Consider the following 25,354-nt stretch of genomic DNA (forward strand, 5'->3'; position numbering starts at 1 on the left):
GAATAAGAGTAACGAAAAAAGTAAATTACTCGCGCAGTAAAGTGAAATACTTACGTGCGTGCAGTGACCGCTTCGCTCAGCACTTCGCGCATTTCGCTCACGGTCAGTAGTGGTTTACAGCTATATGCGTATGTATTTATTCGATTATTTTTTAGCCACGACAATATTTTATTATGAACAGAGCAGAGTGAGAAGGTGTAAGGGAAGCAAGAGAAAGAGCAAAGACGGCCCTAAGGCCGCAATATTGTTAGCCTATTTCGCTTCAAAGATTGCGTTCACGAACAATTCTTGCTGTACGCTATCTCTAAAATACAAACTTCGCGCACAATGTACCTTAAGGTTCACCGTGAGCGAAGCTTTTTCCAAATTCAGACATTCGAAAGAAAAGCCAGTCGATCCAGCCAATATAGCTAAACAAATATATTTTTTTCTACATTGAAATGAATAGTTAGCTACTAATGCCCTAGCCATTTGATAATTTGTTATGTAAAAGTTATTACTGCAATAGCCTTGTTTTAATAATCAGTGAATCCTCTCTGAAATTACCAACATGTAGCTTCTCACGATATCATAGTTATTGCGTAACGTGTGATTTTTTACGTAAACTAACAAGCATTCATGTCGCGTGACGATGTTCGTGCTTGCATTATATTGAGTAGAAAATCGTCTTGAAAATTACTGTCTTTGATGCACTACAAATATCGCTATTGATTCTACATAACCCTAAAATAATTACCTTCAACAACAGCATAAAATGAAAAGTTTATGTTCTGGTGATTTGTCGCCTCTTTCATTACGTAACTATAAGTACGTAGTTATTGATAAGTAAGAATGTTTGCTGTGTACGAACCAGCGAGCATACGCAATAAATATTCCTAAAGTTACTTTCATGTTCAAATTCGCTTAGTGTTGGCGCTCTTGCAACAGAAGAAGGCGAAAGACGAGTTGCACATACGTAATCCATCATGTTCGTTTTCTGACGCTTGCTCGTAATTATGAAATGAGGCATACGTATACAATGTTGCACTGTTAGCGTTTCATTTATTTTGGTTGTCTTGTTTTTTGGCGCGTATATTTCTCGCGTACCCTTTACCTATACACGCCGTGGTATAACTTAGTGGCTTTGGTAGGTTATACTGCTAAGCTCGAGGACGTGGGTTCGATTCCCGGCCACGGCAGCTTACATTTCGATGGAGGCGAAATGCATAAAGCACCCGTGTACATAGATTTAGGTGCACGTTAAAGAACCCCAGGTTAAAGAACTCCACTGCGGCATCTCTCATAGCCATATTGTGATTTTTGGGTGTAAAACCCCAGAGAGAGAGAGAGAGAGATCACCGCCGACCCAGCACCAGTTAAGTATAAATTATCATTACTATTATTACCCTTTACCTATGCTCTCACTTCTTCATGTTATATGGGTAAGTTCGACACGTTGAGATCGAGATTGGCATTCATCACGTTGTTATCGTCACACCCACAGCATCAGAGAGATTTCTGGCCGTCGTCATATGACTACACGTCATATTGTTATCGTTAATCGTGACGTGAGTGCAAGTATGTAAAGTTACTAATGCCATGACCCATCAGTCATCTTAGTCACACATTTGTGCCTTTCCACACTATACTTTGGTATATATACCAAGTGAACGAGCCGCGAGAGTTACGCTGTTTGTATTTATTTTTGGTACCGCGGCATCGGCGAACAGACACATTCCGCTTCCCAAGAGCCCAGTTAAGGATTTCGCCTTAATAAAGAAACAACAGAGCGCGGGATGCAGTCTTCTAAAGCAAATCAAATGCATGAAATAATAGAAACGATTGGGTGTAGAAGCGTTAGCATGAGCTAGCCATATCTGCTATGTTCTCTTGGTTGTTATCGTAGTCTCCAGCTAATTTTCTTCTGCAGCAGGTTCACGTTGCTAATTCCACGCATAACTAAATAAAGTAAGCGCGCGGAATGCGTTACTCAAACAGCCGCGTACGCGCGGACCAAGCAAGCTAGAAGGAAATAAACAAAATACCCATATTCACAGCAAGCAAACGCGTTCTCTGTGCGGTGAGTCACTGCGGTATTACATTGCGGTGACGTGGTACTTAATATACCCAAAATTATCGCGATGTTGGCTAATAGCAACCGAAATATCAGGCTCGTAGCAGACGCCCGCCGCCTTGGCGCGGCTTCCGCAGCGGAGAGAGCCCATGGGTCCGGTACAGCAGCGCCGCGGCGCGGGAGTTCACACAAAAAGGTCCTCGCTCCTCCCATGCATTCACGCGGCGCTTTGGACACTCTCCCATATTCTAGTTCACTCTAGTATGGTAAGTGCGGTAACGTACCGCGATGACCGAATACGTTTGCGCTGCGTGTGTGCTCGATGTGTACGGTAACTTGATAATGATGATAGCGGCTAACATTCAGGCCTTGCAGAATGCAAGAAGTATCTGCTGAGTGCGAAATATTAATTTTGGCAGATACTAGAAAGCTTTAGCTTGTCCATTCGCGTATTATTCTTTACGGGAGTGCCGTGTTACGGCAAATGTGGACGCCAGTCACAAAGCTGGTGGTGACATCTTGCGACGCTTGGTCCAACAACACGTGAAACCTTTTTTTATTACGTAGGTGTGTTTGTCGAAGGAATATGTAAAAAATAGGACTGTTGTAAATTGCACTGCTGCCGACACTTTGCACCAGCAGATAAGCAGAATATAGTTAGTTACTGCAATAAAAACTCGGCGCCTCCTCTAAGTGAAGTGTAAGTCACTAGATGGCGCCACCAACCTGAAGTGCTTTTTTTTTTTTTTCTGCCACGCTTTATGTTCTGTTTCTTTGGTTGATTTTCGGTTATTTGAATTTTTTTCTCATTCGGCCTGAGTATATTACTCGCCTCTACGAAGGGTATGGCCGCAAGGTCAGTTCAGCTCAACGTTATGCTTCCGGTTAGAGGGGCTGTCATACTTGCTGCCACTTCGCCACGTCGCAGCAGGAGAATTAAATTTAACTCGTCCCTTGGTCTATATACCATGGTGAAAAAAGCACGCGAGACGCGGCCATGCATGGCGTGGGCTCTGTGGCCGACGCCACTTGCTTGGTCCGGCTCGGCTCGCAAAACATGGTGCGCACGTTCCCGTATGGGGCAACGTATGGTAAAACTAAAAGGGGAAAGAAATTCAGATCCAAGCTAAGTGACAAATTGTGTCCAGTCAGTTTTAAACACCGTTAACTCAATGCGTCATTCTGACGGACCACGGCGACGCGCCCGCCTGGCCAATAGCGCGGCGCGCTCCGTGAAGCCATCCAGAAGCTGTTTTCCCACGCCATAACGTGTTTTCCCATGCCATAACGACCAAAATAAGACAAAATGCAGTGAAATCCGTTGAGTGACACTGATGCACCGACACGGAGCTTTTGGCACGCAATTCAAATAAGTGAACTTAGGTGTACAGTTTTGTAGCGAGAGCTACATCGGCCGTATTCTCGCCGTTTCGCTGTGGTCGGTGGCCGCACCGTCAGCTGAGCCATGGCCTAGCAACCGCCGCAGCGGGAGCACCGCTCGCCCCGCCGTCTGGCATGACGTTAGAGGAGGAGCCGGTGAAACCGCGAGCTGAGCCGTTGCCTAGCAAGCGCCGGCGTTGCATCGCCGGAGGAGCAGGCGTTGCATCGTATATATATAGAAGGGGCAACTCGGTGGGATTCATCAGCAGATATGGAAAGTGAGTCGGAGAGACTGAAAGAAGCCAGGCTTCGTCGTCGCAACGAATCCAAGAGGCGGCAGCGAGCCGAGGAGACGGAGGAAGAACGAGCCGCACGCCTCGAGAAGCGTCGTAAGTACGAAGCGGCCAGGCGAGTGCATTCAGATGAGGATGGTTCGTCGTCTAGTTCGGCATCTCGTGCCAGGGTCGCGGATCAACGACAGAATGAAACCAGGAGGAGGCAACGAGCTGCAGGGACAGAAGAAGAACGTGCTCGGCGTATCGAACAGAGACGGCAGAGTGATGCAGCTCGGAGAGCGCCGCGCCTAGCCGCCGATACAACGCAGTTTGAGGACGTGAAGGCTCGCCGTGTGACGGACCGTCTGATTCGGCTGGCTCAAAGTTCAAGTGTGATGCGCATGTTCCAAACGAACTTGACAGACAATCCGTTTGGATTTGCGTGTGACCTTTGCGAAAGACTTTGACATAACCGTACCTAGCGCTACGCACACCCAGGCATAACTGAGTTAAGCCACAGCCATTTTTTTTTAAAGCGAAGCTTTCTTTGTCAACTGTTACACATTTTCTGTCGTAGAGTTCTGTCTCGGCCAGTAGGGATCAGAGGAAGGATGCGCGCACGCGCACGCGCGCGCATGCACGCACGCACACACACACACACACATACACACGCACGCACACACACGAGCGCGCGCGCGCGCGACATTCGTGTACAGGGTGTTTTTTTTTTTTTTAGGTCAAAATTTTTTTTAAATCACCGCCGTACCCGATAACGCGATTCTAGCACCTCATCGAAATTACTAGATGAGTCGACCATTAGTGCTACGGGAAATCAAAATGCTCCATTACATAATTAACATCATTACGCTAATTAACTTCAGAAATATTTACTTTATTGCTCATATTTTAATCTACGAATTGTTGCTAGTGAGTACGCAAGGCGTATCACTCAAAACAAGTTCTCAGGACTGCACCAGTTTCCAGATATTCATTTTCAAAGTGTCTGACGAAATGCATTGACGTTCCAGTTAATTGTGTTAAGAAAACGCAGTTTTATGCATTGCAGCACAAAAGGTAACTGGAACACGAATGCATTTCGTCGGACACTTTGAAAATGAATATCTCGAAACTGGTGCAGTCCATAGAATTCGTTCCGAGTGGATACGCCTTGCGAACTCACTCGCAACAATTCGTAAATTAAAATATGTGCCGTAAAATAAATAAAAAGTGCATTAACGTAATTATGCTATTTAATGACGCGTTTTGATTTCTCTAGACGTAATGGCCGCCTTATCGAGTAATTTAGATCAAGGGTTAGAATTGTGCTATCTTTCACAGGGAGTTTTTTTTTTTTTTCATTTTGGGGCTTCTAAAAAAAAAAAAAAAAGAACGCCCTGTATACACATGTACACACAAAAAATCACACCTACCCACACATAGCGGCGTTCCAGAGTTACGGGAAAGAAATGCGTTTCCAGATGTTGAGGGGGGCGCGTGGCTGCGAACAACAAAAGAGGCACTGCAGTGCGTTGGGAGGGGAGACACGCGAAGCGGAACCTTACATTGTTTATTGGGTAAGTAAATAAATGAATAATGAATAAATAAACAGAAGAGGAAAGGAGCTTAATGCTGACTGCACTGTAACTGTCTAGCGCAACCGGCTGACACCCAACAACAACATTAACAAAAAGAAATTAATAACAATAATAAAAGGAACCAGCGACGTTCCACAGTTGGGGAGCAGCAAAACGCTTCCAGATGATGGCGGGGCGCGTTGGTTGGAGCCAGAAACGAGAAGTTGAAGTGTGCAAGGGGGGGCTACGCGATAGAGGCCATTACGTTTAGTTTAGTTCGCAATCATTACTGTAAATCCGGGCTACGACAATGATAAGAAGATGTCCCCTGGAACTTTAATCCTGGTCTTCACTAACCTCAAAACACGTGGATCCACGATTTCACGTAAGAGACCTACAGACTCAAGTTCATGTCACCTCTCGACACGACCCCCCCCCCCCCGCTACCGTGTCTCGCAGTGGGGATGCAATCAACCACGTAATTTTTCACGGGCTGGATGCCGTACGCATGCACAAGTAGTGCTACTCCACGCGCCGGTCGGTATCCCCGCGCAGTCCTGCTTTGCTCGAAGGCGATCAAATCATGTAAGCGTGCGCGAATGTTGAGTCTTTGTATCGCCCTCGTCGTTGCGTCCGCCTCTTCGCACTTGCACGCTGCAGAGTAGCCCCCTTGAAAACCTTCCAGTGTTAATTCATTTCGTTAACTGTAAGAACGACATCATTCGCATATCCGGAGACACAACGTGTACATTTAAGATACCTCTCCCCCCCTCACCCCCCCCCCCCCCCCCCAGAAAAAAAGAGGGTAATGAAAAAATTTAGTAGAGAAATACATGGGATTTCAACTCATGGTTCCTGCGCTTCAGCCGAGGGCACCCAATTGCACCTTTAATGAACGTGGCGAGCAACATTGAGTTAGACCTTGGTTAGGGTGGCTAGAATGGCCCAATTCTAGCCACCTTACCTTGGTTACTGTGAAAAAAAAAAAAAAACGCACATAAACGACGCAAGAACTTTCCTTTGTTTAGATGCCAACATTGCGTTCGGCCTGGAATTTTTTCCCACTGGACATCATTGCCATCTCGCCCGAATTAGTGAAAATAGTTTATAAGGAATATTTTATCCGCTCTAACGTGGATAAAATATGCCGTTCCGTGTCCCTTTTAAATCTGTCAGCTGAAGGGAGGCGATGGTCTAGGGAGATATACATGACAGATGTCCCGTGTTTCTCCCGCCACAACGCCATGGTCCTTCGTGGCACAGCCGGTAAAGTACTGCCCTTTCGAGCTGTTTTGTTTTGCCTCAGGAGGAGCTGAATTGTTCGACGCGCTTGCGCAGATTTCGTCCCCATGGCGCAGCACCTGCAATCCCCATTGTAGCACTTGATTTAATCCTTGAAGCGATCGCAACGCTTCTGTGCGCTCGTGCAGTCTTCAGAAACTCGACAGCTGCCTATCGATGACGAATGTTTCCAAGTTACCTTGCGGATAGCATGCAAGGCAACACTTGCATAGTACGTGTAGTTCACTTGTATGAATGCATGATGACATCAAAGCGCTCCACCCTAATAAGAGTTCCGAAGCAGCTTGAATCGAACAAGTACTCAGTTTCTCTATAACTTTATTTGGGCAACAACATGGTGAAGTAGATATATACATGCTTAGATGTATCTGAGTAATATCGGTGGTAGGCATACGTGTGCGTTGTTAGTGCGCAACATCAAACACAATTAGTTGCACTGTAGGTAACGACAACATATTGGAACAAATTGACTGGACAAAACTGCCTACAGATACACCTAGTATGTTAAACACTAACGGCACGACATGTCCTAGAGGGCTCAAAAACAATAAGGTACAATACATAGGCGTGTGCCGCAAGTGACATCAATAGGATTACTTCTAGACCCTTGGTGTGACACCATTTTAGTGTCGCATCAAGGAAGTGGACGACACAAGGTAACAACGACAACATAAAAACAAATACACAAATATTTCATTCTTTGAAATACTGTGAGCGTGTCCGCGTCATGGCGGGCTTGGCCTGCGGAAAGCGCACAAATTAACACAGCGATTTCACATGAGACCAGAGGTGCTTTCTTCTTACCGCTTTTTCTGCGGTAATTAAGTATAGTGAAGCGTCGACAGTCGGTACTCAGCCTCGACAACGCTTGCTACACTTTTCTTCACTGCCTTCCTACAAGTAGCCTTCTAGGGACTTCTGGGGAGATAATCGAATGAGGCCACTAGCACTTTGACTACTTTTTCCTAAGGCACGACGTGCGATAAATAGTCGAAATAGTCCAAACTGCGCGCCACGAACACTACTCTTCTGTCTCCTTGGCGAAATTGTTTCTCGCGAGTATCACCCGCAAAAAAAAAAAAAAAAAAGTTACGTAAATGTGTCACGCTAAGGAGGAAAGTTGTGGTCGCAAGAGCCTGGTTCGACCATGGCATAATCGAGCATAAGCATACTAATTTACGGCTATGCAAACAGAACGCATCACACGTCCTAAGTCAGTGCGAGGGTCCAACGGACTATTCACGAGGGCCACCGCGACGCACAGAAGAGTTACGCCTTCACATGCAGCACGCTACCCCCAGTGAAAGTGCTGTCTTCCAGTAGGTTGAAGCCGTCCTGCGCAACCACGCGCGCGGTGGTCTGACCACCGTGCCGCGTGGTGAAGCAGCGAATGAGGAACCTGAGCAGCGAAAAAATTGCGCCGTGGGGGCCCTCGTGGATGTCGATGCCGCGTGGTGACATCGTGTAACAGCGACAACACTGCGGCCGGGTACAGGGCTTAAGTAATCTTGAGATGGGCGCATGCCGTCGGGCACCGGAGTCATACGAATGTTCAACAGTGGTTCCGCGCTGCCCAGCAGGGGTTCACTGCGCCTGAGCGTGGCCAACCAAGGTTGAAGACAGAAGAGCAGGTGAGTCCGGGGCGGCGTCTATCTAACTCAATAGTCGTGCTCGTGGTCGTGGTGGTGCCGTTGCGACGAGTGACTGCCGTCGCCCGTTCGCGCTATCCGCTGGTCGATCATCTCGCGGGTGGGCTGACGCAGGTCGTACGCCCAGCCGATCTTGGCCATGAGGTCGATGAACATCGTGGAGATGTTGAGCTTCCATCCCAGCTCGCTGGTCGAGTAGTCCCAGGGGAACGTGTGGTGGTAGTTGTGGAAACCTTCGCCGATGGCCAGGAAGGAGACGAACAAGTTCTCGGCCGGCGAGATGTTCTTGTCGTACGGCTTCTGGCCCCAGATGTGCGCGGCACTGTTCACCAGCCAGGTGGAGTTGAGCTGGAACACCCAGCGCAAGATGGCGGCCACGAAGAAAGCGTTCCAGCGGCTCTCGCCCCAGAACCGATACGGCACCACGGTCGGCACGATGAAGCAGAACAGGATTGTCATCGGGATGTGGTACCTGGGGGCAAAGGAGCGAAACCCTTTAGCGAGTGGCTTGCAAAAGTGCAGTTGCTGTAGTCACTGCACTCCACAACGTAGTACATTATAGCTATTGTTAGCAGGTGCAGAAGAAAATGGGGGAAGGTTTTCTCGGACGATCCCTTCTAGCGATCCTCTCACGATAGTAGTACCGGACGCGTCTGCGTCGACCGGCGACAGCATTTCTCGCACTATGGTAAGACCAATTGCTTGGCATTGTGACAATACCGTCACTCGTTGACGCCGATACGTCTGGCGCTGGTCACGCAAAATCTGGATAACGTGAAAGTATCGCCGAAAGCGATCGTCCAAGAATGCGGCCGCATATACGCGCCACAATGGCTACCATGCAGAAGGCTAGTAGCATGTTTGAAGTCCAGACTGATAGCATTGATTGCTTTCGCTTGCAGTGTCCTCTGGCTAAGTGCACAGCTGAATTTATGCAGCTGTTTCAAAATGTGCTTTTTTTCAAGCGCTCACCATCTCACCTGGAGTATCATGCACAGCTGGTCGCTAGGTTAACGTCTGAAGATACTATTAAGCTATCTCGCCCTCTCTCTCTTTCCTTGCAGTGCGTAAATGATTACTTAACAAAGATGTGCACAAATGGTGACCAAAAGCAGCAAGAAACTTGTTCTGTTCGCCACAATATATCTCGTAGAGTGAGGTATCCTACAAGGCATATTTTAGTGCCGGACAGCGCAATGTTACTCATTACTTTCAGACGTGTCAAAACATGGGAAAAGCAGCAGCTCACCGGGTCTGGAATTTGACAACGGGGTCATTGGCGACGTCTGAGCAGTCGATGGCCTTGCCCTTCCTGGTGACCTCGGGGTGCTTGTGGCACATAAGCCAGCCAACGTGGGCAAAGAAGAAGCCGCGGTTCACGTTGTGCGGGTCGGCATCAGTCTCGGAGTACTTGTGGTGGACGCGGTGGTCACGAACCCAGTCATAGATGTCGTTCTGCGCATTAAATGGGAAAGGGAAAAGGGTAAGCATACACATGTACAGCTGGAGTTTTTGAAACAGCGGTGGGAGAACACGTGCGCACAAATGCAAGACATACAATCATGACTTCAACGGAAACAGTTTCTATTCCAGCCGCGCGTAGCATTATTAAAGTAGTTGAATATTTTAAGAGAAGGTGCATGCAGTGCACTTTGCTAGGTTCTTCATGCTTTCTGGCGTTGACGTGTTCGGCGGCACAAAGCATATTATACAGCCGTCTTTACAGTTAGCCCAATAACCTCGACGTGTTATTAAAAAAACGAAAAAAAAAACTAACGTTCTGATTCGACTGCCAAAATTGTTTTGGCAACCTCTTTGCAATCTAATGATATCTGCACTCTCCTCAACTACATAAGATTCTGTAAAGACGCGCAGTAAATGGCATCGCACAGGCAGATTGCACGTTATGTCTACATGGTACGTGTATAAGGGGTAGAAATATGCGAATTATCCTGTCACTTAGCCTTCCATTCCCTGCCGAGTGGAAGCAAAATAAAGTGGACCGCCAGAGGTAACGCGCAAGGTCAGGCTTCTGCATACGCCGGCCTCGACTGAAGTAGATAGAAATTCGGCCTCGGGATAGATGCACCCCAATAAGCAGCAATTTACTCAGTCCACGTAAAAGTCCCGCGAGAACACTATATTTAGGCAAAGCATTGGCAGTATCGCCGTCCTCAATGAGCGACCTCCGCTTCCTCACAACTGCATGTGTAGAGAAAGCCTGCAAATGACACTCCTCGCACAGTAATTTGCTTCGCTTCGATGGCGCACGCAACGTAGGCCCAGTTTGTCTCCCGCCCCCTTCCTGCTTCTGTCGCGAAAAGCTAGCACGCTCCGTTTCTACTTGCTTCGGGTGGTATGCCTCAGATCTTGTTGGTCGTGTGATGGCACTTTCTGCAGGTGACGCAAATTTCATTTCGACCGTATATCAGCGCAGCAAAGAGGCACAAAAAAAACGCGCTGTAGTTCCAACTCTTCTTGCGGGTTTTGGAGAGCTTCAAGTATTGTTTTAGGGTGATGAACGCCTTTTGTAAGGGTATTCAAGACACTAATGTGGGCTAGTTGGTTACTTATTCGTAAGGGTGCCTGCAGCCACCAGCTAAATTGAGGAAGGTGAAAATTCCGGATAAATTTAGCGATAGGGTATACAAATTGGCGAGAGACCACCGAGGCAGGTCACGTTGCCCGCGATCGTTGGTCCACTTGCAAGTATTCACATTTCTTCAATAAACTATTACTAGGCGCAAAGAAATAGACTAGGTGTATACTGAACATAAAGACGCGGAATGTGTTGTTATGCTGCACTTCGTTACCGGCTCTTTTTTTTTTTTCTCCTCTTCTAGCACTCGTTTTGAGCGCTTACTTCTCGCGAAGTTGCCGGCACAGGTTGTTTGCTGCCCTCAATAAGCGTCAATAAGCTGGCACGTCCCAAAGTACGAAAGGCTGACTGCTCATTTCGGCACGCCCGGCTGCCGCAATACAGCGCCACTGCAGTTTTTAAACGTGTTACTGTACAGTTCACCTGTTGGTTGCAACAACGTGCACAATGCCAGCTCTCTTGCTATCGATGAAAAACACAAACTACGCAGCTGATTTCCACTGCAAAGCCTTTTCTCCGAGATCCATGTCACTTCCTCTTAGTTTTCTTCTAGTAAGAAAGCCGGCGTCAAGCAAGTTAACCTAACGGAACGTGTACAGGCTCCAATATCCGTTCGCACTGACGCCCTCGATGATAAGCGTAGAACGAATTGCTCAAGCCATAACCTGGCGGCACGAAACCGGACTACCGACAACCAACCTCGTAGATTGCTTGTCGACCACCAACCTTTGCAATAATAATAAAAAAAACAATCAGCAGTTATTGCTGTATCAAATAGCCTTTTCCTTCCTAATATTGCCGTAAATTACGCGGGGGAAAAAACTGCCCGTTTTAGTGACATCCCCATCCGGAACAATATGGAGTTCTATTTGACAATGTTGCCGCAGCACAGTTTTGTATGGGCTATGAAAAATAAATTTGCTTGCTTGCACGGCCTCTGCCAAGTGCAAATACTAACTTCTAGCACCACCTGTGTTAGAGGTGAGGATGTTCTTGCCCATCGTTCTTTTAATAGACGCGCATTGTTTTGAAAAGCCGAATATTTAGCTACCCCAGTTCATAGCTCAGTATACCACGAAATTGTTTTACCCGATATGATAGGGTTCTGATAGGAGGCCCCCTCAGATTTCTTTTGCGGGAGTCCTGGAAACGAAGCTTCTTTCTCCCATATACTGCATATGCAATAAACTTTTGACCGCGTTTCCAAAAGAAAAGCTTAACTACGAGTACCAGATGTAACAAATCCAACTAGGTGTCGTTTGGGCAACGTTTACTGAATTATATAGAGCTTCCATTCCTACCTGTCCAGCCATACAGTTGAACAGCATCAGAATGATTCGGAGTGGTAGCTTGGCCTTGTAGGCACGGTGGCTCCACAAGCGATGGGCACCAGCCGTCACACTCAGGCCGGAGCAAACGACGTAGAACACGGCTGCAAAGAAAGAAAGAAAAAAAAAAAGGCGTTTTAAAATAGAGCTCTGGTCAAGCGCTTACGTAAGATGAACAAAGAACACAAAAAAAGAAGTAACCCTAAGGTTAACAGTGTAGATGAAGCAATTATTAAAAAAAAGTTTATTTTTTCCCATCCTTCGCCACACTGTCTATGCGTGCAGAGTACGAGTCATTTCGGAACAGCACACACTGGGTCGGGTCACCGTATCGAGTAAGCGACACAACCCGGGCAGCTAAGCCACCAGATGCCTGCTTAGAGATTACTGGAGTGACCTGAGATAACTATGCTCGAAGCCAGATGCTTGAATTTAGCCAAGTTTGCGCCCAGAAACCACTTGTTCCTACTGGCCGCAGCCTGTCACGACGGAAGCCATGACATAACACTGGCGCTTACATGTGACAGAACTGCCGCACCGCAGCCTCCCCCGACTGACATGTCTGAGGCCTCCGGAGGAGAGAAATCCTCGTGCGCAACGTGCCGCCGCTGGCCGGCGCCCATAAACGCCGCCGGCTATGGCATCGGCGCAGGCGCTTTAGGCGTCTACAAAACAAGATTTTTGTATATATGTATGACAGAGGGGGGCGGGGGGTACTTTTTCTCACTCAGCCTTGACCGACGTTTCCATCAGCGCGGAAACGTCGGTCAAGGCCGCCCTTGCGTAAGCACCCAAGCGTGGAATGAACGCTTGTGGATCTGGAAGTCAACATTCAATTGAACTGTTTCCGAAGAACGGATTCCCAAGAATAAATAACTGTTTATGGCTGGAGAAACACCTGATCTGACAGCAGTTATTCAGTAAGCGGCAGAAACGGGGGAGGGGGGGGGGGGGGCAGAACTTCTGTCGAGTGCTTCATGGTGAGCTTAAATGTCAGCGAAGCTGTCACTCATGTCACCATGAACAGGTGGGCTACTGCGCGGGGATGACAATGAAAATGATATTTTCTTTGCATTCTGCCGGTCGCTGCGTGAAGCCATTCTAAAGAGGATTTTGAAAAACGAAGGCAGTGTCTGGTGCACGCAAAGTCCGGGAATGAGGCACCTCTCGGCTCGCGGGACCCCCAATTTGCCGACTCGCGATTCTTTCTGGTTGAACGCCTGAAATGATAGCGTGACCGATAGGGAAGGGTTGAGTTAGATGAAAGGATAGCGCTAAAAGGTCGGGAGCGGTTTGCTTCCAGCTACTCCATTGTAGACAAGGATGAAAACTAGAGGTTGCTGAGCCTAAAGTGTTAAGAAATAAGATACGCTGAAATTTACGCTTTAAGAATAGTTCGAAAGTGAAACCCGAAGGCACGCATGCCTACCTGCATCTTCTCTCACAGCCGACACGACTACTGTTTCAGCTCCAGAGGAAGGGCAAGAAAGGTGACGGACTGTAGTACTTGGAAGTTGGGGGTAAGGGGGAGGGGGGGGGGTGTACTCGGAGCAACGACAACAAAGCCCTCTCGCTGCTGATGAAAGGGTCACATACCCTCTGCCACACGGCTGCATTCCTGCCACCCATTTTGCCATACATATCGTCCTCGAGTGCTTTGAAGCCTCTGCGACAATTCCATGCCACGGGATGAATGACTCTCTGGATAGCTCGCTTTGTCTCTCGCTGAAGGATTAGTGGCAGACTACCTGCACCATCGCACTCGTCACAGTTCAACGAAAAGTGTTAAGAAGACCCATTGGCTGGAACTAGAAACGGGGTTCTCTTTTGGGAACGATTACTCACTGTCCGAACGGCGGCATGCGGCAGTGCGGACGCTCAGAAGTAACGCGCCTTTGCACCGTGCGCAGCGGTGCAAAGCAAGGCGTGCTCAAAGGTCAAACGTTTAGGTACATTCGTTGCGCATCTCAAACTTTTGTCGCACCCGCTCTCGCCATGTCCAAAGTTGTGCTCGTGCATGACGCTGGACACACTTCGAAGACTCGGGGGAGCTTCGGCCTTGCACCTGATCGGTGCAACTCCAAATCCATGCAGCGGAGCGAAAGCTGCGCCTCGGGGGTCAGCCATTCAGTAACGAGAGCCGGCGGCGTATTCCCTAGAAGGGAGGACGGCTCGCCCGTTATGTGCCACTGACCCTTCCGTGAAACTTCCATTCAGTGGGAGTCACGCGGAGGGCGATCAGCGGCGGGCAGTGGAGGCTCTTTTATGGTTTTAATTTTTTTTAACTCTAGCATTTTACGTGCCAAAAGCACGATTTGATTATGAGGCATGCCGTAGTGGGGGAGTCCGGATTACTTTTGACCACGTGGGGTTCTTTAACGTGTACCCAATGCGCGGTACACGGGAGTTTTTGCATTTCATCCCGATGGAAATGCGGCCGCCGCGGCCGGGATTCGATCCCGCGCCCTCGGGTTCAGCAGCGCAACGCCATCTCCACTACGCGACCACGGCGGGTTCTTTTGGTTCTAGTTAATTGCGCAACGCAAGCACAAAATCGCTTCGAAACCAGCCAGTTCTCAAACGCAAACCGAAAACGAAGGGAGAAATCGCCTGCGCGAGCTTGAATGCTGCTCTACAAAAGCAAAAGAGAAAAAGATACAGGGCGTACTCGAACGGGAAGAGGCCCATCGAGCGGCTGCTTTGTCGTTATCGCCGGCACGTATCTACTATTGCGTGCAGTGAACGTGGCAGTTTTTGCCGCGCGCCGCTACAACGACGGTGCGCTCGAAACAAAAGAATTGTGACGCAGAAGAAAAATAAGAGGCCTCCGGAGAAGCGCTCACTAGCGGCGCATCTTTTCCTTGTTATGGCTTTCCGCAGTGGTCTGACTGACGCACGGACCGCAGGCGAGCATTCATGCATACAAAGTCGGCTTTCACTGAACGCGTACCATGTGCGGCGAACGTGACGCAGCAGTGGTTGTTCGCTTTCACCGTTCTATTTGTCTGTTGGGTTGATTTTTTTTTTTCGGCGCTCCATGTTTACCACCGAAACCATAGACGCACGTAGTAGACTCGAACAAAGAACCAAAATGAGAAGGAACGGCAAGTACGTACGTACTCCACATAGACGCAATACAGCAAGGTTTCTGTACGAGTCATACCGCGTATCACGGTAAGGAAGCGGTTACGTGGTCATGTTTCCTCGGGAAAATTCAGTGAACAAGATATGAAATTTATATATATGGGTACAACTTTGTCCTGCGTAATAAATAAAGAGCTTATGCTAAACGTTTGCCCTGCTTTTTCGCTGCACCCCTCGGCCTCGGTACTGTCCCCGTGTCCCGGGTGAAATCGATTGGTTTGATTTGATTATACCACCATTGTATAGATCATCTTTTTACCATTCGAAAAAGAAATACAGCCGTAAATATCGTGAAAAAAATCAGAATATACTATTAGCAATAGGCATGCGTTTCGGATTAACAACGCTGCTTTAATTATACCTTGTTTTGTTTGCGCCGCCTATACAATCTATCGGACAGGTTTTTAAGTTTCTGAGCACGCTGTATGTGCACTCTGGATTTAAATAACCGAGTCGCGCTATGTAATGAATCATGTATGCTACTTTTTTTTTGTTTCTGTTTGTAGAATTACTGAAATAGGAACAATAACGAAAAGAAAAAACGTTGGATCAGCTGCCCGCTGATTGTCGCATACATGCACCCCCTTTTAGTTGCTCTGTAATGGCCGCTGCTTTTAACAGAGCTTGAATGTGGTCCTAAACGCTTTAAGAGCGTTCGTTGGACTCAGCCCGGCTTTAGTGCTTCGAACAAATGTTCGAAGCAGAATTAAGCGCCTTTAGATAGCGAATGTCATGGGACGCATCGCGTGTCCTTTCCTATCTTGAGTGCGGATAGGCCCACGAACTGCGGGAGGAAGCCAGCAGCCCACGAAGCGCTAGCGAAAGATAAGGACTCCAACGAAAATTTGAAATTTTACAATGGCCACGAACGCAGCACGGGATGATATGTCGTAGATATGCCCCCAACGTTTAGAAACAACGCACATTTATAGCAACCGACGCGGACAAAATGAGGCTATCTAGCAACAACCAAAAGCACACGCTCTAGATGAAAAAGGAACGATCCGTGTTTTATTTATCGTCACCAAGATTTCCGCCTATAATCGCTAAGGGCAGGAAAGAAAGCAATTTTGGCAAGATGCTCAATGGCGGAGGAGTTACGCGCTTGCCTATAAAAAAGCAGCTCGACGAAAACGGCACAGACGCACTATACTTCAAGGCAGCGGTAAACACTTCGATATCTCTCATTTTGTCAAGGAAGCGGTGGAGCTGTTTCACAAAACAATATTCCTCAGGTTCGTTTCCCCCACTCTCTCCTGTATATATATAAGAAGAATTAACGCATAATAGGGGAGTGATAATACAGGCGTTCGTTGAGAATCGCCAGTTGCCTGTCTGGAGCAAAACTGCGCTCACTCTATCAGTAAAAAAAAAAAAAAAAAAAAAAAAAACGGCTAAACTAGCGCGCGGAAGGCTGAACGACAACGTGACGAAACGAAGCGACTAGGGGAGCTTTGCGTGTAGCGCACACACCAGTAAAGGGCGTATTCGCTGCGACAGGGCTGCTGTCGGCGCAGTAGAAGGAATCACACAGTGAACTGGCGAAAGAATGAAAGGAAGCAAGATGGGTTAGTTTACACCGATACACCGGCTCTTGTTACCGGCTGCTCTCACCCCTATGCCACCCCTTTCTGGTTATGATGCAAATTTATGTTTCGCTGCGCATTGTCTGCCGCGGGAACGCTCAGGTTTCGTTTCCTCGGTTGCTCTGCTCACAGTTGCACAGGTGCATACAGTGACGGCTGCAGTAACGTACGAACGTACTGAAGTGCCAAAAGGTGAGGCACATGTGTGCAGGGCAGAGTTATCAGAGGCAACTGCACCCCCCGACTGATGGTGTGGGAGGTTTGTGCAGCAGAAACGTCTAAATAACCCCCCTCGGAGCGCCAGACCTGCTACTTAGAAGGGCGCCGATGTTCTTCACGCAACGTCTGGTTCGCAACACGTCGTTTCTTTTCTCTGCTTTTCGTGCAGTAACATTGATGCAGTGCGTCGCTCGCGAAATTTTATCGCTAGACTCGCTTTCTTCGGACGCGGATTTTTTCTTTACGCTAAACTACGGTGTTCAGCCATTACAACGGTAGGAAATTCAGGCACAGTGAAGAGCGCCAGCATCACGACAGGAAACCTCTCTCCCCCGAACCACAATGCATTAATTCTCATTCCGTAAGCAGCTGGAGGCCTCTCTTGGAGGAGCTCTAGCCAAATACCACATCCAAGACACGCTCTTGGTAGGAAGGCAGGAAGCAGATGTAAATAAATGGTGGGATTACCACGAGGTACTCGTCAGAAGAACACGACACGACCCGTCCACACCCCGTGTGGGACGAGTGGTCGAGGCTATCACAAAACGGAGCCGCCGGGAGCTGAGAACGGCCGACCGCTGTTTTTGACGCTCTTTCTATGGCTCGGATTGGCTTGCATTTGACAAACGAGGCGGAAGCCAGCTGTCGGCATTTTCTCCTTTCCGAGTGAACGCTTGCACGCGCGCGCTGGTGTCGACGCCCGTTAGAGCGGGGCCGCCGTAGGATGGCAAGAATAACCAGAGAGAAAGGTTGAAGTGTACGGGTCACCTGACAGAGGATTTGTGCTGTCACAGGAAAGTATTTGCGATGTGGGATTGAGGACAGCGACGCTATCTAATTTCCCTATGTATACTTGCCACCAGCTTCGACAGGAATGGCGCGGAAGTCAAATGCGCTTCTGACCCCAACTTTTTAAGGCCACCGCAAAAGGACGAGGAAAGGGGCGTCATACAGCAAGCAGGTGATCGATGGCTTCGCTTAAGTTTGTAGTCATTACTTGAACAACCAGCGCTCAAAACACCGCAGACAGAACGCATATGTTCGTTTAGAGGGCCAAATCGCTGCAGACACAGTCAAGGAGTGCGTGTGGTTTACTACTGTCGTGTTGATTGAATAACGGCTTTGTAGATGTCATAGCAACCGCGCGAATATGGCCAGTCACTATAGTTCGAGACATCCGGATGAATTTTGCCGCACAGCGGTATATGCGGGCAGTAAAAATAGTTGAGTGCCCCGGTGCTCGCCAGTATCCCGCCCCAAAACATCGCCGCGACCGAAAATCTAACCTGTGGCCTCGTACTCAGCATAGTGATTTCGGCGCTATAACTGCGGTGAGTGACTCAGCTGCTTTGCGCGAAGCCTTCTTCGCGACTTTTCACTTGCAATGCAGCTAAAGGCAGCGCTTTGATTTGGTGCTACTGTCGTCTAGCGCTGCATCTAGAAGTGTGTATTCAGTTCGCCCATTCTTTGCATGCAAGAAAATGCTAATCATCATCGTCATTATAATCGCAGTTGGCCACCACTCACGACTTGACATCTGTCTAAACTTGGCTGGTGGTAAGAGTGGTTTTGGACCACGATAAATTATTCTGTTATAGAGTTCACAATGGCAAGAGTGTAGCGAGTAAACATTGTCACACATTGCTATATGGGCGCAATGCAGTAGCCATGCTGTGTTGTCTCGAACCACTCACCTACTGTGCTATAGTGGCAGTCGACAATAGTAGACGAGCTAGTTCGGAAATTCAGGAATACCGAATGGAGGCCCTTATCACTGCTCGACGATGTCGAAGGTTTCTCCTTCGGCATTTGAGCTTCCGTAATTCACCGATAGTACATTTTCGGAAATCTAATGTTCAACTGAAACGCTCTCTCAGTGTATCGTCGTCACAAAGGTTATCTGGAAATAGGGTTACTGCATATGGGCTCCCAAGGGGCACCTGTGGTAGCATATACAGCCAACTCTACCCGGAAACAGAGGCCAGCGCCATGACGGCAAGCGTTGCGAGAGTGACTCAGTCACGTCATCATTGGGACTTTGCGTACGCCCATTCAAGCTCTTTTTCTTTTCTTAGGACGCTGCGGATTAGTTTGCTTTTCTTGCAAGACACGGGAAAACCGTACGGCCAGGAGCTCCGCAAACAGCGAGCGTGCGGTTTTCAGGGCCATCGTTTTCACGGCTGCTTCATCGCGCATCAGCGAAGCCAACGGTGGCCTCGCGGTATTTTAAGGACGTTTGCATGCGCGGAAGTGTACGTCTGAAGTCAGAGGGAGGCTTCGACACCTCTACACACACGTGACACCCCAACCTGCAAACATCGCATTTAGTAGAAAGGAAGAAATTCTCCACGCATAGTAGGGACAACATAATGCCGAAATGTAGCGCGGCAAAGCGTATAATGCTCATGTCGAAGTTCTCGAGTACATGAAAGGGGGGCGTATTCGCGAGACGCCTTCACGGAGGCCGTCATGGGGACTGGGGAAAGCTTGGCTCTGGCCTGTCGCGAGACCTGTTTCCTGTATCTAAGGCCATCCAAGCTGGCTCGTGAATAGTTATAATATTTAGCGCACTATTTTCGCTCCAATTACATCCCCCCCCCCCCCCCCCTTCCCGCCTGCTGCCATCTCCATGTGCGCGGTGCGATAACTCCTAAAGCCAACGCCCTTTCAGCTGGTACTGATTTGGCGCAGTATGGCGGCAACGCGGCGCCTAAGTAAACTGCGCAAGTGTGCCAAGTTCGCGACGCGGGCATGCCCCTGATGTAAGCAAAGCGCGCAGCCTGACTACTACGCAATCGACGCGCACACCATGCGTCACGTAGAGAGCGTCGACGACGACGCAGAGGTCTGCCGAGGCAAGCAGGCTTCTGCGAGGGGCCGCCTTGTTTGTGGTTGCCGCGTCAAGCAGAACGATCTATCGTTGCAGAACCTTCTCCCATGGAACGAGTTAGTGCACGCACGCATCAAAGACAGCGTGGCGCGTAAGTCCCAGTTGGCTGCGGTCGATTTAGCACCAATCTATGAAAGCTACCGTCGCTAAAACGCTGAGCCGTCGCGAGGACTTCTCAAACTTGCGCGAGGCGCTTAAAACCCGACACTCATGTAATGCGAAACGCATCTGCACGACTATTTCACCATTCCAAAGTTGGCCTTAACGTGGGGATATCGGAAGCGTTTAGGAGACAAATGACAGCGTATTCCACAAAGACTAACGTAGAGTCATGCTTAGAGAGATATAAGAGGAACTTACTAAAGTGAAGCGTCATCCACTTGGCCTCGAAGACAGCCACGTAGAGGCCATACAGGGCCATCAGATGGATGACGAGAATCTTAAAGACGTTGATCCAGATGATCTGCATGACCTCTGGCTTGGGTGACATTTGCGTCATTATTTCTTCCTCATTGGTGCTGGCTGGCTCGAGGTCCACCTTGGAGCGAGCCTCGGTCGCTACGATGGTTGCAGTCTCGGTCCGGGGAGCCATGGCTGTTTGCTCGAAACAAGTACTGCGCCAAAGAGAATAAGCAAATTAATCTGCTGACATGCGACGGTCTGCGTACACAAGACAGGGAGTATCGATGTAGACAACTAAATGTAGCTAACTGTAGACAGCAACTATAATTGACTGAAAGCGTCGAAGCATCACCACTTCCTCAGTCGGAAACATTTGTGCAGGTGCATCTTTCCACGCTTCTAAGCCATCTGTAGTTAAACAAGCTCTCGTCACGTAAGCGTCCTCATATAACCGCTTGTACGAGAGATTTCGACTGTTTTTGAGTGTGCTTGTGATCGTTGTGTGGCACCATTATTCTTAAGTGTAACATACCACGCCTGCGGCTAATCTAGCAACAATTTTTTTTTTCAAAAGTGAGCAGTCCCTGCTTCATGTAATTTCTGCCTCTCTCGTGCCATAGCATTTCGAAAAGAAAACTGCTTCCCTGCTTTACTTAAGCAAATGTGTCAACAGGCCCTTAAACGGTGCTGTAACGGCCCCGTAAGTACACAAACCTCTACCGCAAACTCGTGGGCACACGGCTGTCTTGCCGATGATCACCGGCTGTCGTCGAACTAAAGCCTTGAACTCCGATCCGCCTCACGGGATGGACAGCGTAGAGAAAAGAGTGCGCATTATTTCCGGCCTTCACTGTACGTCGGCAATTTATACATTACTGCTCTATCCGTGACGCCCAGCATGAACGGTCCAGACAAATTTCTTTTCTCGCTTCTCTATACTTGTCAGCGGCCCGAAAGTCGTGGTCGCTGTTCGTTACGCACTTACGCTGTCTGCCCTACGAGGGGTAATTAACCTTGCGAGCAGCCTTGGCGGGGCGGCAAACCACCGGTCATTGCGGACTCGCAAGCTTCCTAACAGGAAAACGAAGTCCACGCGAGGCGAATCTCGTTGACTCGATGATTCACAGAGCCGCCAGAGAAAGAGCGAAAGGTAATTGATTGGTCCAAACGCTAGCACCGTACAACTTGGCTCCCGGGTACGGTAGGGTTGGGTGCGATCGCTCGCCAATTAACTAGACAGGAATGTTCTGACCAATTAGTTTGCAGCTACTCGTAGCTCAGTCCCAATTTCCCTGCCTGCGCGCTGCCCGAAAACCTAGGAGATATTGCCTGAACGAAAGCCAAGCGCTGTGTTGCGGACAATCGAGGTTCCAGACAAGTTTCCAGCATTTCCGTAACTTTGAACGCTGGTATTTGATTATCGCGCTTCTGCGCAAGGGACGGATTCGTTCAGTGCCCTAAAACTGTGGCACCAAACCCTAATACGTGTCGTCATTGCCAGGAACTCGGTCGCGTAAGGGGCGCATGCGCAGGTAAAGTGACAATGGCGAAGCCCATCCGCTAGACTACTACATTTAAATTGCGTGGGCTCCTCTACGAAATGGTTCAGCAGCCGCATTTTCATCGGCGAGGAAGTCACTTTGTTGGTAAAGCGACACCGGTGAAAGTGCGACGCGCGGTTTTAGATTTCGCTCTGGCAGGCGCGTGCGCGCGCTGTTTATTTTCTTAAGCGAGCTGTTTCCGCATTTCGGGTACCGTTCCTCGTATTGCTTTCATTTTGCGCAAGCGCAGCACACTAGATGTTGCCGGAAATCCAAATTTTATACATCGCTGCGCGCTGTGTCGAAAGCAAGAAGAAGAAAGGCATAGTTATACATCAACGGGGAAGCTGAAGCCCGCTTGCCGTTGTACACACGCTACCGCAATGTATAATCCTCGCGAAATCGAAAGTTGTGTCGAGCTCGCGAGGGTCACGCGATTCCTCGTTTCGCCAATATCGTCGAGCCGCGTTGTGCGAGGGAGCGCAGAAAGTGATTCCGAAACGCGATCTAATACACGCGCCCCACGGTCACGGGCGCGTTGCGGCGGTTGATCGGATACGAGACGATGATAACGGCGTATAAATACCGGGCACACCGCTCTGCACTCCGCCGAGTTTCGAATCAACGAGTTTCCTCCGCGCTGCCCTTGTTTTTCTTACTTCATCGCGTACACGCAACCGTCCGCTGCGCTCTCCGAACACACTTCCCGAGTCGATTATACTGGCCCTGCGCATCCGTTGTGAACGGGCCCGGGAGATAACGGTTTGCGATAAGCACTCGTAGTGACGTTATGGGACGGAACGACAAGCTGTGTCGTCGTGAGCGTGCAGTGCCGTTCACGACGTCAGCTGATCTGATCTAACCAAGCGTCACTGTGTGGTCAGCTGAAGCAAGGCTACGGGCATCCGCACGGACGCCCTTTTAACACCTCTTCGGGGCTTCCCTGTTAGGACTGCTGGCAAGGAAGCGCAATCCCGTCGAAGCGGGCGACGCGCTTTGTTACCGCGAGCTAGTGTGCCGCGAACAGGAAAACTCGGGAATGATGGGCTGTATGTTATAAAACCAACTAGTTTGTCCCGCGGAAAAAGAAAGCAAGAATCGCTACCATTCGGCATGACGGTATTCGCCTATATACTGGGCAACCAGGCCGCGGCTTTCTATAGTGCGCGTTGGTGCTCTTTTTTCTGACGTGCACGAGGCACCCGACAAGAGAGCAGCACCATGGACGAAAGCGGAATCGCCTCCCTCCACAACGAAACCTCAGACTCGCGAGCACACGCGAAAGAAGGAGAGAAAAAAAAAGTGAAACATCAGGATGGAAGTTGTGGGTTGATCGTCTTTCGTTAAGGATTTACGGCGGTGCGAGATTTAGCAGGCTGCGGGCAGCACGCTTTCATCACTTTGAGGTTAGCAATGAATGCGCGCTGGCACAGCTGCATTTTCTCTGCCTGCTCCTGTTGAAAATGTTCGCAAAACAAGATTTTGTAAAAAAAAAAAGTTCTTTACAGCAAGTCTGCACAAAAACTGATTCTTGCGCTTAAATGAAACAGTGCTTGAGGAAATGTGAGTAATGCATTAAGGCGGGCTAGTTCGTCGCTGAATTCATTTGTATTACCAGCGCGAAATTAGACGGGAAACAGAAGACGCAGACAGCGCATCGATGGACGACATATTTACTAAATGCAGGGTACACAAAGCAAGAATAATAAGTGCAGCATTACTACCACGCATGTACTCCACTCATCCTCAGTTATATGTGATGCCAACAGAAGCGGTGCTGATGCGGCTATTTTTGTAGTGCGCTTCTCCTTCCGCCCGTCTAATTTTCTTGCGCTGGTAACATGAATAAAGAAACTGGAAGACTTTGGAACTGGAAGAAACAATCAAACCTATTGGTTTGATTGTTATTTTTAACAAGTGATGGAGAGGTTGACTAGCTGCCTCTGTCCTGCGACACCAGGCACACTGAAAACAGCGCTATATTAGGAGGACAATTCTACAGGTGAGAAAATACTGAAGTTACAGTGTCGCTCGCCCGGGGTTTCTGCGATAATAGTAAGACTGATTTTCACATAAGAACCTTTTGTTTTCGGATGTTAACACTATTCAGCGGTAGAAGGACGGACTCCCGTAGCATCACGCATTTCTTTTCACCCTTCAACACGGGTCCTGCCTTCAAAAATACGTTTAGAAGCAATAACAAGGCGCGCCGCTTGAGTATTAACCCAGCAACTCAGCCGAGGCACTGTGTTTTTTTCCTTAGATTAAATTAATTTAGAGGAGATGTTGGCTCACTTGGGTGGCGTCGGCTGCTACTCGTCGGAGAAAAAAGAAAAGGCGCCTGAAAAGTATCACTACCTTCTTGCGATCACCCGGCTGGTTGCCCTACAGATCGAGAGCGCCTAAATGTGGCTCACGTCAAGACCAGGAGTCTCCAAGTCAGTGATTCGCAATCACATGACGTAAGAGCAGCCGCACACATGCAGTGAACACGCCAGAACAAGTCCAACCTTGTTCACTGCATTGTGTCTGCGGAACAAGAAAAGGCGTGAGCTTACCTGATAGAACGGTGTAAGCAGTCGAAGACACCGGCCTCGCGCGGGTATAAAGAGCGGGCAGTACTATTATATGGGTATATATTGCGCGCGAAGAAGGCTCCAAGTGAGTCGCGCACTGGAGAAGATTGCAGGTGGGTTCCTCTCGGGCGTCCAGGCAAGAGTAAATCCTCGAGTCCCGACGACAGGCTAGACGAGCGTCACACGCGACAGTCACTGGCCAGGCACACGTGCGGCGACGTGCAAACGCCGGAGCTGCTCAGAAGTCGAAGCTAAGCAAGCAGTCCGGGGCACACAAGCTCGCCGATTCCGAAGGGTTAGCACGTCTGCCCGCGCAATAGAGCGCTCTCGGGATGGCTCGCCGAGGGTTATTGGAAGCCTAGCAGCTGACTGCCTTTCTTAAATACCGTTTCCCGACGACAAGAGACGAGAAAAAGGGCAAGAACCAACAGAGAAAAGTAAAGTAAAAACCTCAGGCCAGGACCCCTTCCCCCCCAACTTCTTGAGTGACAAAACGGAAGGAAAGGCACAGCCTACAGGTGAGAGGGCGGAGGAGAAGGGAACCAGAGGGAGAGCGAGAGCTGGCCGGTGACTAACGACAGTAAAACGGGAGAAAGGGTGGCGTCTGCCTGCCTGTGGCTTTCAGATTTGGGAAAGGAGCACGACGGATTTTTGTTTGCCTCCCAGTTCTCTCCTCCTCCGTGCTGTTCATCGAAAGCGAGGAAGAAAATCATCCGTGAGCGCTGGCAAGGGCTCACAATCGGAGAGGAGTTCTGTCGAGACGAGCCGGATTGCTGCTGGCTTCGTGGGAAAGGGCCGGAGGAGGTTATCGTATATCGGCGACGCTGGCAGCGCTA

General features: G+C 49.0%; 1 protein-coding gene across 1 annotated transcript; it reads right to left on the reverse strand.

Annotated features, from left to right (window-relative positions):
- Positions 1-6,885: 6,885 nt before the first annotated feature.
- On the reverse strand, positions 6,886-24,881 carry LOC119436895 (acyl-CoA desaturase). Its single transcript, XM_037703929.2, has 5 exons — positions 24,501-24,881; positions 20,360-20,613; positions 12,134-12,264; positions 9,483-9,688; positions 6,886-8,705 (listed from the first exon to the last, which is right to left on the reverse strand). The coding sequence occupies exons 2-5, from the start codon at positions 20,589-20,591 to the stop codon at positions 8,243-8,245; spliced, it is 1,032 nt and encodes a 343-aa protein (XP_037559857.1). The 5' UTR covers positions 20,592-20,613; positions 24,501-24,881; the 3' UTR covers positions 6,886-8,242.
- Positions 24,882-25,354: the final 473 nt, after the last annotated feature.

Source organism: Dermacentor silvarum, chromosome 1 (genome assembly GCF_013339745.2).
Source record: "Dermacentor silvarum isolate Dsil-2018 chromosome 1, BIME_Dsil_1.4, whole genome shotgun sequence".
Taxonomy (NCBI): Eukaryota; Metazoa; Arthropoda; class Arachnida; order Ixodida; family Ixodidae; genus Dermacentor; species Dermacentor silvarum.

Excerpts from the sequence above, each read along its gene's own strand:
- LOC119436895 (XM_037703929.2), bottom strand. The coding sequence starts at position 20,591 with ATGGCTCCCCGGACCGAGACTGCAACCATCGTAGCGACCGAGGCTCGC. Across the intron at positions 12,265-20,359 it reads GTGGATGACGCTTCACTTTA|CCGTGTTCTACGTCGTTTGC; the intron begins GTAAGTTCCTCT and ends CTTTCTTTGCAG. Across the intron at positions 9,689-12,133 it reads TCAACTGTATGGCTGGACAG|AACGACATCTATGACTGGGT; the intron begins GTAGGAATGGAA and ends TTTAATGCGCAG.